Consider the following 19739-nt stretch of genomic DNA (forward strand, 5'->3'; position numbering starts at 1 on the left):
TTTGATGACATATTGGTTTGAAACCAAAAGACAATTAATGGGCACAGACCCATGCTTTCACTCAGCAACGATGCTTCTTTAAACTTTTCCCACCAAGATGAAGCTCCTAGGATACAAGGTCACATGTCCACGGGGCTGACTGCAATACCGTTTATATTGGCAAAAACCTAAAAACAACCTACATGCCATATACAGGAGAATGATTTTTAAAATTATAGCACAGCCACAAGGACTCTAATATGCTGATACTAAAATAAAGTATTTCAATCCATATGTGCTGATCTAGAGAAAGACTCATGACGCTAAGTGGTCATGAGAAAGGGAAAGTAGATCAGGGGTCAGCAGGTTTTCTTAAAAGGCCAGATGGTACATATTTTCAGTTTTTCAGGCTACATGCTCTCTGTTGAACTAGAACTCAACTCTTCCATTGTATCAAGAAAGCACATATAGACAAGACATAAATGGCTGCAGCTGTGTCCCAATAAAACTTTATTTGAAAACCAGATGGCATGCCCATGAGCCATTGTCTGCCAACCCAATAGAAACTGTAATCCCATTTGGGGCAGGGGCAGAAACAGGTAGAACAAGCAAGTAAACATATGTTTGTAGAGTACAGATTTGTATAAGTTTACATGCATCAATTAACTCTGGTTGTCTAAAGTGCGTAGTATTGTGGGCAGAGTATTAACTCCTTTGTATATCTCTGTATTGCTTGTCTTGTTATAAAGAGTATATATGACTACTTTTAAGTTCCAATAAAATATTCAATAACAGAAAATGTATAAAATATAAGCTATCTAGTGATTGCTTTCTCTAAAATCAATTCTCTCTAATATATTTAACCATTTTTTTACCATTGCAAATAATACAAGGAACCTTGTATAATTCATATTTAACTGTATGGATTCTAACTGTCATACAAAGATCTTTACAGTTAGAAATTATCCAAACATGATATAAAGAGTAATTCATGAGAAACTAGGAAAAACGTTATTCTTCTCTCCCAGTGGGAGACCAAATGACATGGAGAGAGTAGTTGAAAACTTAAGCCTAGAAACCTGAGATAGTCAGTAACTGTCCACATGTCACAGACCCAGTGGCTGAGTGTATATCATCCCAAAATGATGTGACTGTTGAGCACTAAGCCAAGATTTAGACTTAGGTCTGAATCCTAGTTTAATCAAATTCTCTCAGCCTGACCAGTAGCTGACCAAACAGGACATATGTCCACGGTCAAACCAATCACTCATGCCAGGAGGGCACCCTAGATTCACAGGGTAGATGAAGCATGAGATGCAAAGGAACTGTCTACCTTACTTCTTAAAAACTAAGAGAAGGACAACTGTTTTGCCCAAAAAGGGGAGAATTTCAAAGTGTTGGGCAGACACCGTCATTCACATTTTACTTCGCCCGTTTCTCCACTGAAGCTGATCCCATTACTGCCATCGCCGGCAAAGCCAGCACCCACTTGTTCGTCAAGAGCGGAGTAGCTGCTAATTCAGAAGTGTGGCAGAAACAGCTCGTGTCCCCCAGCAGCCATTTTTCTTCCTTAACAAGAAAAACACCAGGTTTGGGCTGAGCACTTAGATATCCAGCTGTATGCTTCCCAACATCCCCTGCAGCTCGATGCGGCTACATAAGAGGGGCACAGGCAGACTGCAGATTAGTGAACCTGAAGACTCAGCAACAGAAACTACCCAAAATGAAACATACGGGGGGGGGGGGGGGAGACCAGACAACCTGCCCAAGGTCACACTTAGGGCAAAAGGCAGAGCCAGGACTCTCTAGACCGAACCCACAGTCTACCTTCCTGCTCTAACATTCCCAGTGCGGGCCGCCCTCGTGAACGCTGCCCCGCGCTTCTCTGGAAGACAGGTCAGGAAGGAGGCAAGACAACATGGCCACTCGCACGCCCACTGAACCCCACCCCTCCTCCTGGCACACGTGTTGTGACAGGCATTTGACATAATTTACACTCATACGGTACTACTGCCTGGTTTTCTTACGAAAATCCTAACCAACATTTTGTTATTTTATCAGCTTTCTTCTTATCCCATGAAGTCCATGTGTCAAGTAAGGGAAAGAGGTCTCTCAGCCCTTGAGGCAGGCTGTTCTGTTCTCACGGAGCAAAGTGCTATACCGGCTGGGAGAATATATTGCTAAAGTTTAATAATGCTTGAGGGCGTGAAAGTGATTTTTATTTTCTCCTTTTCTGCTATCTTTTTTTAATTCTCTAGAATGAATGTGGTTTCATCTTTTAACAAGGAAAGTAAACAAACCGTAAGTTGCTGAAAAACCACTTGAAGGCAAGCTATGAGCTCAACAGACCGCTTTTGGCCGACAGGCGTATGTTTGTTACTGTCCATTTGGGACCCTCCCTTTTACTTAGAAGGAAGCCGAGACCACAGCGGCAAGACCCCAACGCCGCGCAGCGCCACTCCTGGCTGCCCAGCATGGGACCCCTGCCCTCCGCCAAAGGCACTCTCATGAGACAAACTAGATGCAAGCGAAGGCGAGAGTAATTAAAGGTAGAGCTGAGCTCAGCCTAACTGGCTCCACCTGGGGGAAGGAGACTGTGCTTTTGGCCAGACCGGGTCCCCACCTGAGACAATGAGGGAAGAGTCGGAGAGAAATGGAAAGGTATCGGGGAGCCTGACAAAGTGAGAAGTTTGAGGGATAGCTCGTACCTAGAATGCCGCCCAGTAGCTCAGGTCAGGTGCACAGTAGCAGATCACATGGCTCCAATCCACACCCTCACCTGTTCTGCTCACTGGCTTCCAGCAGCCCAGTCTACTGGCCCTGGCCTGCCACCCGGTCTGTGAGCTCCACGGGATAGGGACTGTATGTCATTCACTCCTATCTCAGGGCACCCAGGGTCCAGCGATCTGACACAGCGGATGGCAGGGACCTGCACCCAGATAGTTGGCCCCACTACATACTCTCGCTGACCTCTCTAAGCTTCAGTTTCTTCTCCACCTGCAAAGTGGGTTTGATAACCACACTGACCTCACAGGAAAGTCACCTATTAAAAGGAGTTAACACAAGGCCTAGGACGTGGTGCTTAATCCATATTATCAATTATTATTATGAAGTACTTCACAAATTCATTCATTCATTCACTCATTCATATATCAAACAGCTACTGATCACCTACCAGGTGTCAGGCATCCGGGTTAGAAGCTAGGTGCACAACAGCAAAACCAAGTCAGTCCCTACTCTCACGGAGCTTACATCGGGTAAATGTTTATCGAATATGTCCCTAAGGGAAGAAATAAACGTTTTATAGACACAACAGGCAGCAATACAATAGCTCTGGAAGTGACAACTAGGGGAAATGATGATGAGGACATCACAGAGAGCTTCCTAGGGCAGTGATGTCTGACTGAGATGGGGCGTAGAGCAGGCAAGAGACTGCAGACAGAGTGACAGAAGACAGGGGGGAGAAGCATTCTACAGGGAGGGTTGAGAAGGCAAAGAATGAAATTGAGGCCATAAACCAGGGAACTAACCCCAGGCCAAGAAATGGGTTTTATCTCTTCATAGGATGTCAATTTTTCTCTCTGGTCCAAGAAAAAAATTTAGATAAGTTGCTCTCAGTCGATACACAAGGCATCATTACCCACTCAAGCAAAGCACAATGACCCGTTGCTTTATGAAAGCTATAATTAGAAACTTAGAGAAGTTTTCAGAACCAAATGGCATTTAACAAAACAGGCCACCTGTCAGCTTCCAGGAAGGAGAGAAGCTGAACACCAAACGTGACGCTGATTGACAGACTGCAGAACCATCAGCACAATACCGAGACAGCTCTGAAAAGAAACGATGACAATGACAAATACATGTCTGGCCGAGGCCTCCATGGGGAGAGCGGAAGCCCCCCAAGTGCTCCTGTTCTTTCCTGGGCCTTTGTTTCCCACCAAACAATAAAAAGGAACTGAGCAGAACTCATGAATTGATACTTGGTGTTTCCAGACAACTGCCTGTGCAATGACTGAGGAGCAGAAAGCATCCCGCAGGGGATAAAATCAGTTTGTGCGAATAAACATTATGCCTCACGGAGGTCTCCAGGGAGAGATGGTCACTTCTAGATCCTCTCCGAACTAGGACCCAGGCCCTGGGATGAAGCTGTTCCCAGGGGTGATGGCACTAAGGGGTGGCTTGGTGGCACTTCAGCACCCACCTCATCCCTCCCACAAAATTTCCATCAGTCTCACCCTCCCCAAAGCCACCCGGGCAGTGACTGCTGCCCGCCTAGCCAACAGCCAATTCCTTATGCGCCCATTAAGCAACTGCATTTCCCAGCCTTCCTTGCAGTTAGAGAGGCCCAGGAGCTCTAAGTAGAAGTCATTTAGAGGAAAGGATGGGGAGAAGGGGCTGAAAAGCTCCTCAAAAGAAAGCTTATCCTTAAAGCTTTAAATCCTTATAGACTGTCAGTGAAATGCACTCTCTGCCCTCCCCCACTTCCCGCTCCCACCTCCCTGAAATACAGATGTGATGAATGGCACAGGGGCCACTCACTATCTGGGTACCAGGAGGAAATCATGAAGATGAAAAGCCATGTACTAAGGACAGTAGAGCAGGAAAGAAAAGGCAGCCTGAGTTCTCAACAATCATGAAACCATTACCCCAGCCCTGGACTAAACTACTTACTTCTGGGCTTGTGTTAGATGAGAGGAAAACCTTGTTTCTGTTGTTTGAGTTGTTTTTCTGTTTTGTTTTTTATGCAGCCAAGCTTAGTCCACCTGATACACTTGCCCAAATAAACATTCAAATTAAATAGAAACAAAGTTCATCTATGCAGAAACAGTCTCAACACAAGGCTTCCGAACCACTAACCAAACCACCAAACCTCTCCTGTAGAGAAATTCTGGAGCTACCGCTGTTTCCCATGTCACTCCATGTGAATCTAGTTGCATGGTCCCCTGTCTTTGCTACCAACATCCTCTCTTTTCATATCAGAACCCATCCCGTTTCTGAGAGCATGCCCCTCTCCCATTCTCGATCCAGTGTGTTTGGGTACGGCTGCCCGCACCCCCTTCCAGGAATAAGCCGTGTGAGCGTGACTGGGCCCGTCAGAGTTCTAACACCCCGTCCTCTTCCGTCCCAGGATTGGCTAACGTGAGTCATGCCACCCAAGCTGGGCCAATCAGGGTTAAGCTGAAAATGTCTGTGGGTGCAATCAGTAAGGACACCCTCAACTGCACTTAAACTTTTAATATTTTTCATTATTCTTAAATAAATAAGGAAACTTGTCTGTTAAATCTGGGTGATGAGCACATTGGGGTTATTGAGTACATGGAACCCTGGACTTTTCCCGTAAATTCTAATTTTAAAAAAAAAATCAGAGAATGGGCTATTGTCCCTGGAGTGTTTTCCTGGCGCTGCCAGTACTGAACAATTAGTAAGAGCCAGGTACAGAGGCTACCTGGTCAGATATTTATTTAAAGGTCAGGAAAGTAGCTAATCACATAAATACTGTTTTAGCAGGATAATGGACTGCAAAGCTTTCAGAGAGGTAGCCTCTATAATTATCACCATAATTATTCACCCACTTCCAGAAATTAATGTACAGGTGTTTTTGTTCATGTGCCTTGACCTTCCACAGCCTGGACACCCTTCAAAATGTATCTCTAATCCAAAGGAACATCAATAATTGCCTGGTATATTACACGTGTCATCCCATTGAAACTTCAAATAATTCTACAAAGTCAACATTATCATCTCTACTCCTCAAACGAAAATATTAAAGCTCTGAGATAAAAACTTATTCCAAGAATTTGGAGCTAAATGCAGAGCTGTGATTCAACCCAGCCCCCAATCCCCCCACCCCCACCCCCGTCCCCCCACTGGAAAGCCAGCGCCTGCCTCCTGCCTTCATGACCCTCCCCTCTTTTACTGGGGAACGAGAGGCCTTCATGGAGGAAGGAAAAACCCCAACTGCGGGCCTTGCCTACACTCACCACTCTCCCTGAGAGTGCTTCCCCAAGCCTGATGCCCGGGTCTGAGTCCCTCAAACTCTGGCCCAACCCCACTACCCACGGCGATGATACAGAATTAGATTTCAGTAACCCAGAGAGAAGAGGGGAACGGAGTGGATTTTCCTCAACATAGAGTGAAGGGGCAAATGCTAACCAGCCGAGCCGCCCACCCAGGCCGGCAATTCTTGGGAAGCTGTCACTCACCAGCTCTGAGGCCCTATGTAGACTGGGTGGTAATTTCGGTCTGACCTCTTTCTAGACAAATGACTGTATTATTTAATGTCATGTGTCAATATGGCTGGGCCATAGTGCCCTAATATTTGGTCAAGCAGTAGTCTAAATGTCACTAGGAAGGTATTTTTTAGATATGACTAGCATTTAAACCAATCGACTTGAAGTAAAGCAAATTACCCTCCATAATATAGGTGGGCCTCATTCAATCAGTTGAAGGCCTTAAGAGAAAAGCTGAGGTCCCCAGAAGGAATTCTGCCTCCACACTGCCTTCAGACCTGACCTGCAACATCAACTCTTCCCTGGGTCTCCAATCCGCAGCCTACTCTGCAGATTTCGGAGTTCCCAGCTTCCATAATAGCATGAGCCAAATCCTTAAAGTCAGTCAATCAAGATAGATAGATAGATAGATAATAGATATATGTGTATGTATACATATATACATTTACACATGTATGTAGGATGTAGATATGTGTGTATACATATATATCAATACATGTACGTATGTAGGTAGGTAAGTACTGTATATGTATATGTACTAGGGTATGTATCTGGTTTCACTGGAAACCAGAAACACCCTCCAAAAAAGGGAAAGTGCCATATGGTCTCTTCATCCCAATTAATTATTGACAAGAAAATCAGTTATTTTTGACAGACAGCTCTTTGCCCCATTCTTAGACACTCTTTCGAATGCAGACCCTTACAAGCTACTGGGCATTCATTGTGGGACTCTAAGAGCACAAGCCCAACAGTGAGCTTACTGGGTACGAGGTTCCTTTCTAGGGAGCCACACAAGTGGTTAGAAGATGGAACCACATGTGTCAGAGTGAGTGCCCAGCACAAGCCCAACAGTGAGCTTACTGGGTATGAGGTTCCTTTCTAGGGAGCCACACAAGTGGTTAGAAGACGGAACCACATGCGTCAGAGTGAGTGCCCAGTGCAAGCGCACGAACCCCTGCGCCCCTGCCATTCTGTTGCCATTCTTGCTGGCAGCAGCTGCCCAGCCAGAGACAACACTTCCCAGACCCCTTCGCATCTACGTGGAGCCGTGTGACTGGTCCTCACCAACGGGTCCTGAGCAGAGTGGTGTGGTCACTTCTGGAAGAAGGAAGAGTACCAATAATTATTATTCTCTTCCTCTTAAGCAGTATGAAACATCACTTCCCAAACTTTTTTCCTTCTTACAGAATGCTGTTCCCATCTAGTATCAACTAGTCCATTACTCTGAAACCACACCTAAGAGTACTTGGACAGAGTCTGGCAACAAGTTTTTGTTAAACATCTGCTGTGTACTTGGTTCACACACACGAAAACAAGTTTTAAGTCCCAGAGCCCCCTCCTTGTGTGGTCAGACTACAAAAACAAGACGGGACTGCAGATTCACTCGTGAGAGCGAGTGGTCAAACGCCAGCCCCTGGTCACTGCTCACAATAAGTGCAATAGGCGTTTGGGAAACTGAAAGGTCAGAGTGACCAGATCTCTTTAGGGGACAGGAGAAGAGCTGGCTCTCACAATAAATGCCATGCCTGGGCTGGCCCAGGATAAGGAGAACGCGTCTCCAGAAGAGGAAATCAGCTGAGCGGGGAGAGGATCAGGAGCTGGTCTGGGGGGTGGGGGGGAGGGAGGGAGGCACGGAGACAAGTGTGACTGCAGTGGGGCTCTGTGATGAGCATGCAGTGGGAGCCGGTGCCGGACAGGTGGAGAGGGCCGTGATTCTGGGGGAGGTGGAAGAGATAAGGTTAACACCCACACAGATGGGGGGGCAGTAAAAGCACCGCACTAGCCTATACAATAACAGTGAGCAACTTCCACTGCATGCCTCTCCCCCACCCCCCCGGTTTTCTTAATTTGCAGAGGCACGCTGAAGCCAAATCTGAATTTAAGGGGAAAAAATCAAAATAAAAAGTAACCTTGATTGACACGAGATGTCTAGCACTGGCCAAGAATCAGAGAATGCTGGCACATTGGTAACATCCTGGCTGATCTGAACTTCAGTTAATTCAAAGTGATAGCCTCCCAAGGCAGTGGTTCCAAGTGGCCAAGCACTGGAGCCAAGACCAAGAACCACAGCTCTAAGTGGGGAGAGATGGGAGAATGGGTCATAAGGAAACTAGTGGGGAAGAGACACTATCTCTTCTGCTGCGCTGCTGAGAAGCTTAAACCCAGAGCTGCTGGCAGCCTCTTGCCAGCATGAGAACACCTGCTGGAGAACGGAGAACGGAGGCGACACGCAGGGAGGTGCCGGAGTGGGGCCCATAGGCTCCCAGGAGCCCTGTGTGTGCATCTCTCCCCAGCTCTGCACTCAGTGACACAGTGATGGCAGCTTGAAATCAGCCACAGTGGGAGCATTTACACCATGGAAATCAGCAAGTGCTGCTTTCTGCCCAGAGGGCTGGGTGTTAAACATTTACTAGCACACATGGCCAATGCTGAGAGAGCGAGCTGAGAGACTGGGGGAGGGGGGATGTACTCCTGATATTGTCTGAGCTGCTGGATCAAGCCATCCCTGGAGATGGAAACCGCTAGACTTTTGTTTTGTTTTGTTTTGTTTTGTTTTAGTTAAGCCGGAGTAAATTAGATCTTTGACTCTTGTAATCAAAAGAGCTCTGAATGAAGAAACGATGAGGAATCGAAGTTAGGTGCTAACTAGAGTCACAACGAGCAGACACATGATGGAAGAGCCCTGCTGGGGGCACCGCAGCAGTTATGTGGGGTACAGCACGCCACAGGGCGGCACTGCTGGGCCCTCCAGAGCTGCCCTGGATCTTCCTTCACCCAATGCCATGAGGCCTGGATCTGCGACAGAGACTCTTATATTTCCATTCATCCATGTTATGAATACGTATAGAGTCCATACGATGGGGTCAGGGACTGCACGGGGCACTGTGAACACAGCAGGGGAAAAACTGGCATGGTCCCTGCTCTTGTAGACTGCAGAGTACAGGGTGGGACACAGACAGTAAAAGAGAAAGGGAGTAGACCACTGAGAGGCTGGAAGTGCTCTGATGATGACAGAGGGAGGAATGGAATTAAGAATGGAGAAGAGGGCACAGGGTGAGACAGGAGGGTCAGAGGAGGTGACATCTGAACAGAGTCCTGCCTGACAAGGCAGACTCAGCCACGTAGAGATTGAGAGAGGGGCAGTCCAGCAGAGGGACAGTACTTGCAAAGGCCCTGAGGTAGGGTTATGGCTGGGGTGGAGAGAGCAAGGTGGAGAATGGTAGGAGACAGGCTTAGAACATGGGGCAGGCGCAGACCACACCAAGCCCTGAGGCCATCTCCAAAGAGTCTGAACCAGTTTTTAAACAGCAGAGTGATGGGACCTGATTTATCTTTCTGTGAGGTTCTGTGTTCAGTCCACTAGAAGCAGACATCAAAACACACACACAGTCCTCAGCTAGCTTTCCTTAGGACTCCAGAAGCCTGCCTCACACAAAGATGTCTTTGCCTCTGTGCACACTGGGGGCAAGAACATGAGGCCGCCCAAGAGGAGAGAGCCCAGAGACTACACGATTGAGGCTGACACAATGAAGCCCAAGGAATCCTCTCACCCGTGACAACCATCTCCAGAGAATCAAGCTTCATAACCACCACGCCCTATTTTCGGGAGCCCAGGGAAACCGAGCCCCTCTGTGAGAGCAGGGAGTGCACACAGCGTGGAACAGGGGTCAGCACGCATGCGCAGGCAGGCAGAGACACAGCACCGGTGAGAGGTTTACGACTTCCTGGTTTTTACTTCTTTGTTTCTTAGAGTAAACTTTTTAAATTCTGTTCCCAAGCCTCGCTCATCTGCCAAGTTCCTCCCAGTAAATCTCCTGATTACTCTGATCACCACTAGCAACCGGCCATTTCTTCTTCTTCTGTCCCTGAGCCTACCACAGATTAATTATGGAGATGCCAACAAGAGCTTGCAGCCTTAAAATCCATCACCACGGACCAGGACTATGGTGGCCAGGACAGATGATGACAGGGGAGGGTACTTAATAGGAGGGAGGCTGAAAGGAAGAGCCTGTGACAGAGCAACAGACACTGCACATCTGGAAAGACAGACTCCTGAGAAATAACCCCTTCCGCAGGGACAAGATAGGCACCGTCTCCAGTAAAGAGTTAACAAGCTGGAAAATAGGAGAAGGGGTTGGTGCAGTTATTGCTCTCATTAACAAGAAGTTTGGAGTTGGCTATCACATCAGGCACAGCTGAATTCAAGGGCTCAAAGGACCTGATCCGAACTTGGTGCCTCTCTGCCTCTCTCAGCTGAGCTTCTCCGTGTGAGGGCCTCTGCCCCAGGCTCCATGTGGAGATAACTACAGTGGTCCCAGCCTTCGGGCCCAACAGAAAGAAGAACTCTTCTTAATGGCCTGCTAGAGCCCTGAGACCCAGAGAGAGCCAGCCAGCTAGGTTAAATGCAGAACAAAGGGTGCAGCTCCACCTTTGTCGTAGGACTGACACTGGGTGAGGACACTGGTCATATGAAAACTGGAGCCAGTGGGACCTGACAATACGGAGGACACAGATGTCCACTATACACAGGCAGCTGAAAGAGTCAACCCAAGTCATGTGACAAGGGCAAACCCATGTCCCTTGCCAAATTCAGCTGGCCCTGGAAGGAGAATTCTCCCTTAATACAGAAAGCAAACTCCAATTCCCAGGCAAATGCTCTTCCGGAGAGCTCAGGAGAAGCCCCCACTTAGCAAGACGCTGGTTAGCAGAAAAGACCTTCATAAAAATGTCCTCCCACAGGACACACAGAAAAAGCGGCCTCCCCAAACTGCATATGAAACCAATGACCACACCCAAAAAGTAATGTCAAGGGTCCACTGGACAATGGGGCCACAGTCATACAGCTCTGTAGGCTCTGACTCCAATGTCCAGAGAAGGCTGGCGACAGGAGTCACCCACCAGGACCAGCGCCAGCAAACCCAGGGTGAGAGCGGTGTGGCCTGGGGGAAGGACCTCCCTTGCCTGACCAGACGAGCATACTACGCAGGGGTGTGGGAGAAGGACAAGGGGCTTTACTGTCCCACATGTGGTTGCAAATCAAAGGCCATACTCTCTTCTGAGGTCCCACGTTTGTCCACCAGGGGACCTCTGACCAAAAAACCCAACCTTTTGGCCAACCACTCACCACAAGCTCCATAAGATGATTATGAAGATGATCCTCAAGTCCGTTAAATAGTCAAGTTAACATTTCAGTTTAATTCAATAGTAACTTCCTACTGCTGCTATAACAAACTGCCACAAATCTAGTGGCTTAAAACACCATAAATTTACTATCTTACAGTAGGGAAGTCAGCAGTCCTAGGGAGTCCCACTGGGTTGAAATTAAGTGGTCAGCAGGGCTGCACTCCTTCCAGAGGCCCCCCGGGAGGACCCGTATCCTCGTCCTTTCCATCTTTAGAGGATGCTCACATTCCCCGGTGTGGCCCCTCCTCCATCTTCAAACCTCATCACTCCAACTTCTGCTTTTGTTGTCGCATCTTCTCCCTCTCTGACCCCCATCTGACTCTTTTAAGGGCCTCTGTGATTACACTGGTGTCCCCTGGATAAACCAAGTTAACTCAATGACGTCTGAAAAGTCCCTTTTGCCATGTAAGGTGGTACGTTGACAGAGTCCAGGGGCCGTTCTTCTGTCTGCCACAGCCTTTTCTAGCTCCCCGGCTCTAAACCAAGCATGTCTGTTACCTAAATTACATCACTGGATATTTAATCCCAAAGACAACGACCCATGAAGTATGTGCTATTTTAATCATAATTTTATGATGATTTAACATTTTTTTTTTTATTCTGAAGCTGGAAACGGGGAGAGACAGTCAGACAGACTCCCGCATGCGCCCGACCGGGATCCACCCGGCACGCCCACCAGGGGGCGATGCTCTGCCCACCAGGGGGCAATGCTCTGCCCCTCCGGGGCGTCACTCTGCCGCGACCAGAGCCACTCTAGCGCCTGGGGCAGAGGCCAAGGAGCCACCCCAGCGCCCAGGCCATCTTTGCTCCAATGGAGCCTTGGCTGCGGGAGGGGAAGAGAGAGACAGAGAGGAAGGAGGGGGTGGGGGGTGGAGAAGCAAATGGGCGCTTCTCCTGTGTGCCCTGGCCGGGAATCGAACCCGGGTCCCCCGCACACCAGGCCGACGCTCTACCGCTGAGCCAACCGGCCAGGGCCAATTTTATGATGATTTAAAGGACTGTGAGAGATTAAAGTAAAATAGTAAAATAGCAGTAACAATAATTTCAGTAAGTGATTATTATGTACATTTTCTAAGTGCTTTCCATGCATTAATCTCTCATCTTCCCCAACCCTATGAGAAAGGTACTGTTACAATTCCCATTTCACAGAGGAAGAAACAGAGTCACAAAAAGGTCACATGAACTCTAAGTCGGTTGCCCAAGGCAGTCTTCAGTGTTTTTATCACGGAAGTCATCCATCCTTTAATGACCATCATGACTGGCAAGAAGAACGTGGGGATGCATGGTGTTTCCTAATGTTTTGGCCATGAGCACCGTTTTCACAGGAGCATGTGCAGGAACTAGGACGAAGCGACACTCTTGGAGACTGTCACGCAGCTGCAGGTGAGACAAGCCTTTTTTCTGTTGGCTTTCTCCAGAGGATCAGATGCAATGGAGGAAGTATCCTCTCACTAAATCACACTCCTGCCCCACCCTGCTGCCGTAGGGGAGGACACATATCCTTGCCCCCCCCCCCCCATGTATCTCATAGCTGCAGTCACCACAGCTCTTAGCAAAGGGCCTCCGTCCTGGGGCCATGTTTCTGCAAGGAGGCTTCCACCACAGTAACGCCTTCAGCCTCACTTTCCACCTCCTACCTGACTGGTGAGATTCTCAACTGGCTGGAGTTGTGTATTACAAAGTGAAACACCCCCATGGACTTGTTTCCTACTTGGTCCCCTCTGGGTGAGAATAAGTCTGCAGACCCAACAATCCCTCATAAGGGGGCCCCCTGGACCTACCTGGGTGGCAGTGTATTCTTAGGAAGTGTGACTCTGGCTACTGGTCAAGCTGAAGTTCCAATCAACTGTCAGTACTAAAAATGTTATTTTGCTCACTATGTATCTGATCCCTGAACCTATGTCTTATAGAGAACTTAGGGAAGAGGGGTAGGGAGAAGAGCCATAATTAACTACAATCTCTAATTTAGAACAAAGTTATTTGCTGACCACTTGTTTTGAGGTAAGCATAAAATATATGAGTCACATGTAAGAGCTGCACTCTCTCTCTCTCAACATCAGGCAACATCCAACAGAACCAGCACTCCTCAGAACTCGGGTGAACCACAAGCTAAAAAATAAAAAAAGGGCCATGTGAAGAGCCAGAAGGTGACAGTGGCCCTCCAAGTGAGGGCTTGTCCAGGCCTGGAGGCCGTTCCCTCTCCAAATAATGGACACTGAACATGTGAACTACCCAACTAGTTCCCCTTCTCTGACTCAATAAGCAGCCACCAGGCGAGTCTCCAGCCCCCAGGCTGCCAGCCGAGAGGGATGATGTGCTCGAACATCAGATGGGACCTTCTGGTCTACCCAGTGGCTTTGTTTCTCATTAACAAGAAATAAATTACTCTTCTGATTGTGCATCATTCTCTGTGTGCTTTGCTAACATGAGTCCATTCCTAAGAGAATGGGCCAGTCTTGTTAATACAGCCCGTCAGGTATCTCAGACTAGGGGGCTCGCCTACATGCCAGGCCTCTCACCGAGCTGTCAGAAGGCTTCTCCAAGCAAGAGACCAACTTACCACATATCTTGTTTCCAACTTTCGCAACAAGCCTGAGATGCTTGCCCCTTTAAGTGCACTGCCCTACACTGGCTCCCTTGGGGGGAGAAAGGATGTCCAAGTTCTTTAACAAAAGAATAGATCAGAGGTCCAGTAAGAGTTACAACAGAAGTGTAACTGCCAAGCCAGTTCCTCCTGGACACAATGGGCCTTCTGTCACAGCTCGGACTGGAGGGACAGCACAACATAGCTCCAGGACGAGAAAGATCCAAAATGCACATGGAAGCATAAGCTTTTGGGAAATCTCCTGGCATTAGAAGGAACAGGAGCGCTTGAGTGGTCAATAACCAAACCTCACTTCTGAACCACATCAGGGGCACAAACTCTTTCAATTACTGGACGAGGCCACCCACTCCACATAGAGCTGACTAGATCAGGGTTTTCTTAGAGGGACTATATCCCTCTTTTGAAAAAGGGAAAGGGTAGAAATTTGAACTTTGATATCTGTAAAATTAAAGGCTGTCAACAATCTACTCTAGATGTCCATTTTGTTTTCTTTTTTGTTTTGTTTTTATCCTGGACCATTTTTTCACAACAACAGTGCAGTAATGAAGGTGAGGACCTCAATAGAGCTCTCAGTGACCTATTCGACCCTAAAGGCTTGTGACTTAAATTTAAATGACTTTTTACTCTTCCCCCTACAGATGAGCTCATAGTTTCACAAATAATTTGTGGCTGAAAGAGAAAAACAATAAAGCTTTATATCCTCACACTACAAGGTTTATAGTAGGAAAAATGCATTCTGATTCCCACTAAAATTTTGGAAGCCAGCACCTATTTCTGTGTTCATCCCCTTACCATTAGGAGCCAAGGAAATTTCAGATCAGAAAAGGACTCCCTCCTTCTCCATCCCCTCCCTGCCCCTGCTCCTCCAACTCCCCAGACACCCACACCACCCCAGCCTGGCCGGGACACCCCAAGTCACTACCACCTGGTCAGGGCCCATACTCAATGGTTTTGAACAACCGGGGTCAGTGCAGATGGGGAGCAAAGTCTCAATCTCTGAGTGATATATGACCTCACTTGAAAACTAGGCCTGAGTACAATTTTTGAAAGAGTGCCTTTTAATGAGGCTGCATCATGGCGCCCAGGACGTAGCTGGCACTCACTATAGTTGTGAAATAAGAAGAGAATGAAGTGCAGGACTCCAATGGACACCAACAGGACATTGGTGCATCACCACAATCAGGGGCTTTTATAAAAACCTTCCACTGGCCTGACCAGGCGGAGGCGCAGTGGATAGAGCGTTGGACTGGGATGTGGAAGGACCCAGGTTCGAGACCCCGAGGTCGCCAGCTTGAGCACGGACTCATCTGGTTTGAGCAAAAGCTCACCGGCTTGAGCCCAAGGTCACTGGCTCGAGCAAGGGGTTACTCAGTCTGCTGAAGGCCCGTGGTCAAGGCACATATGAGAAGGCAATTAATGAACAACTAAGGTGTTGCAATGCACAATGAAAAACTAATGATTGATGCTTCTCATCTCTCCATTCCTTTCTGTCTGTCCCTGTCTATCCCTCTCTCTGACTCTCTCTCTGTCTCTGTAATAAATAAATAAATAAATAAATAAATAAATAGAATAAAAAAAAAACCTTCCACTGAAGGATGGCTCAGATAAGGCAGACGGTCTTAAACTACACAGTAAGAAACAGAGTAGTAAGGAACTACTGCTACACAAGGTAGCAGAATGTGCTTCCTCTTCTCTGCCCCAGTCCATTCAGGGCCGCCTCAACTTTGTCCTGAAAAGGCCCCTGCCCAGCTTTGGCACAGAGCATTCAGGCTCAGGCTCAGGAAAAGGAACTTCAGCTAACATGAGAAGCCATTCAGTATATTGTAGGTTCCATGTACCCATTTGGAGGGAGTCACTCAGAAATACTCCTGCTCAGAAATGCATTATTTTTCATTTTATTTACTCATTTCAGTGAAGAGAGAGAGAGAGGAAGCAGGAGGAGCAGGAAGCATCAACTCCCATAAGTGCCTGAGGTTTCGAACCAGCACTCTCAGCGTTCCCAATGCTTTATCCACTGCGCCACCACAGCCCAGAAATGTATTTTATAGGGTTGAAGTTTTTAACACAAATGCAAGCCTGGTAGTGTTCCTTTTTTTCCTAGGTTTAATATTTTTTAATTGAATTTATTAGGAGGTAGGTGAAGGGATAGAGCAAAAAAGAACAACAACAACAAACAAAAACAAAAACTCACGCCCACAGACAACAGTATGGTGGTTACTGGGGTGGGGGGGAGTGGAGGAGGGTATAAGGGTATAAATGGTGATGGATGAAAGACTTGACTCAGGGTGGGGGGGTAAGCACACAATACAGTGCACAGAGACGTGTATAATTATGCTAAGTAGTGTCACTAGGCTTAATTTTCTTAATGGACACAATCAAAGTTCTGTATAGGTAGAGTGCAGACTTCCCAAAAGGTTCTGGTGTTCCACAGGTCACGTGTATTAGGGGTCACATATCTAGATATGCTAATCTAGAGCCCCATCCTAGATCCGCTGCAGGAAGTCCTAGGAAAGGAATTTTCTTCTCCTCCCAGGGAGGCCTATTGAACAGGTTCCCCAGGTAACTCCTCTGCACACTAAGCTTAAGAAATTTATAATGCAAAGAACCAGGGATTTGGAGGAAAATGACCCGAGTTCACTTCCACCACAGGTACGAGTATGAGCCCCGTAAGCTCTCTTGAGCCTCCAATAACCAACTTTTTAAAATAGAGGGAAAAGACCTACTCATCACAGAGTTACTGAGTCAAATGAGAATAGACCTGAACTTGCTTGGAAAAGGTAAAGGGCCCTCTGCCCACTACAGTCCAGGTAAGGAATGGAGTGAATGACTAAAAAAGCCAGGAGCTGGGGGAACAAATATGAGGAGAGAAAAGTTAGAAGACCAACATATACATAATTCCACATAATGAAATGAATTTGGGGCCATAAACTGTAATATCTGTACAAAAAGAATGATGAGCCCAGAGAGGAAACCATGATTAATGATTAATTCTGCAATGACAACCCCCAGACTGGTAATGGATACAGATGAATCATGAATAAAGTGAGGAATGTTACTTTGTAAAAATCATCAATATCTTGAACCTGATAAAACTGAGACCATAAGAAATAGAAAAGCTGCAAAGAAAATTCAAGTCTTTGTGATAATACTGCTCAAGCCCTATCCAGATTTCACACACCAGAGGCCATACAGGAAACCCTGCGTTGTTTCGGTAAATCCTCACAATGACCTCATGCTACTGATGTGCTGTTTTCCCTCATGTATGGCAAGATAACCCCGAGAGGTCAAGTTACAGTGGGTGAGCCTGAATTCAAATCCAGGTCTGGCTGACTCTCAACACCTGTGAGCATGGAGCATCCGCCCCTTTGTTAAAATGCTCACTTGAGAGCTCACTTCTGAAACGGTCAGTTGGCTGCAGGACACTTCAGCCCAAGTTAAATATCCTTTCTTCAGGCTGACCTGAGAAACATTTCCGTCGATTCAGGACAGTTAAACTGTAGCCAAACTGCAGAGAAAGGAAGCATATAGCACCACCTCGTTTTCTGACGTCGTGTCAAGTGATCATTTTTCTATCTACTTGTATGTCTGATTAATAATATTAGTAAATAGCTCAAATTTACTCAGTACTGATTGTATAGTAGGCATTATGCTGTCTGTATGGATTGCCTCAGGACGCAGGAGCTGTCAATGAACCAACTTTACAGAGGAGAAACGCAGGTACAGAGAGATTAAAAAACTTCACCAGAGCTAGGGCTAGCACCTGGTCAGCCGGCATCTGGAGCTCGGGCTCTCCACCACTTTGGCATTCTGTCATTTTCACCTCTGGCCTAATGGGACTTAATCATGCTGCGAGGTTCACTACCTTGCAAGTGTTGTCTCAAGACTCTAGACATAAAATTCCCTAAGTATACAAATTGATATGACTATTGCTAATAACCCAGCAAGTAAGTCTTGCAATATTAACGTAGCAATACACAGCAGGGTTTTCCATCTAATGAATTTTCCAGAATCCTACTTTTCCAATTTATCTGCATATGCACTCGCCATATGGTGAGTATTCACTATGTGTCAGGCACAGGGGCTATAAGGATGCACAGGCTTGGTCCCCTCCCCACCCAAGCTTGGCCCCTACCCCTCACCTTCAGCTGTTTGACCTTCTCTTTTCAGCATCTGGACAGCTCCTACATATTTCTTCAGCTGGACTTTGAGCACCTCATTTTCCCTGCAGGTATAAGAATGTTAAAAAAATATATTTTTAATAATTGGTAATTTAGACCAAAGGCGGGGGGGTGGGTCTGAAAAATGAACAATATTCATCTTACAAATAATAATGCATTCTTTGTGTTTGAGGTCATCACTTGAAAAGACATTAGCAAAGGCACATTTGAAGAATGCCTTCAAGAACTATTCTTTCATGATAGAAATAAGCTAACTGGTTCCAGTACCCAAAACAACAGGATGCTGACATGTGCTCAGGTTATTTGCCTTTACCAGTCTGTAAGGTGCCTAGTCTGTGTCAGGCACTCTATGATATACTCTCCATTTACAGAAGTACTGTGTCTTCAACCTGGGGAATACTCAAAAATGTTATTAATCGCTAAATGTACTGGATATTCACTGCCTGCCAGGCATCATGTGAAGTCTTTAGTATCTAATTTAATCTTTGCAAGGCATTATCTCAACATCAATTTTAGAGATGAGGCAGAAAGAGGAGAAACAGCTGACTAAGGCCACATCCTCCTCCACATAAGACTGTCCAGTGACAGTCTTATCTAAACGGCTACAACAAGACCCCGTGCTACTGAATTCACGAAGATCAGGGGAAGAAAACTACCATTTGTTGATTATTTATGACATAGTTCAGACTTTACATATGTGACCTCAATGCATCAAGCATGCAGTCACTCATTTATTCATTCTTTATTCAGTGGAAAAATGTTCATTAAATGATTATGATGTAGCAGGCACAATAACATTATAATATTCTCCCCATTTTAGAGGAGAGGAATCAGGACATGGATTAGTTCTCCAACCATGATCACAAGTCACACTGCCAAAATCCAAACCCACATCTCTTGGCCCCTAAGGCCCAGAAGAGTTTTTCTCTGTCTCCTCTAATATTTTGATTTGGCCCTGGCCAGTTCGCTTAGTGGTAGAGCATTGGCCTGGAATGTGGATGTACCAAGTTTGATTCCCAGTCAGAGCATATAGGAGAAGTGAACATCTGCTTCTCTACCCCTCCTCCTCCCCCTTCTCTCTCTCTATCTCTTCTTCTCCCACAGCCATGGCTCGAATGGTTCAAGCAAGCTGGCCCTGGGTGCTGAAAATGTCTCCATGGCCTCGCCTCAAGCACCAAAACAGCTTGGTTGCCAAGCAATGAAGCAGCGGCCCCAAATGGGTAGAGCATTGCCAATTAGGGGGCTTTCCCAAGTGGATCCCAGTCAGACACATGAGAGTCTATCTCTCTGCCTCCTGCCTCTCGCTTAATTAATTAATTAATTAATTAAAATATTTGGACTTGTTTTCTTACCAGCTACCCCCCAGAGAAGTGCCTCTTCCACATTTCAGTTTCTGCTCCTTCCCCCAAAGCTCTTAAACCTGACTGTCTTTGAACATGCCAGAATATTTCCTCAAATGAAAAGAGCTATAGCCTGACCAGGTGGTGGTACAGTGGATAGAGCATCAGCCTGGGACATTGAGGACCCAGGTTCAAAACCCCAAGGTCACCAGCTTAAGTGCAG

The 19739-nt window shown here is 46.7% G+C and overlaps 1 protein-coding gene across 1 annotated transcript in view; it reads right to left on the reverse strand.

Annotated features, from left to right (window-relative positions):
• SNX29 (sorting nexin 29) overlaps positions 1-19739 on the reverse strand; it is a 568687-nt gene that overhangs the window by 312279 nt on the left and 236669 nt on the right. The window contains exon 14 of the mRNA XM_066274829.1: positions 18138-18220. Within this exon, the coding sequence (XP_066130926.1) occupies positions 18138-18220 (83 nt within the window). The remainder of the gene's footprint in view (positions 1-18137; positions 18221-19739) is intronic.

Source organism: Saccopteryx bilineata, chromosome 4, assembly GCF_036850765.1.
Source record: "Saccopteryx bilineata isolate mSacBil1 chromosome 4, mSacBil1_pri_phased_curated, whole genome shotgun sequence".
Lineage (NCBI taxonomy): Eukaryota > Metazoa > Chordata > Mammalia > Chiroptera > Emballonuridae > Saccopteryx > Saccopteryx bilineata.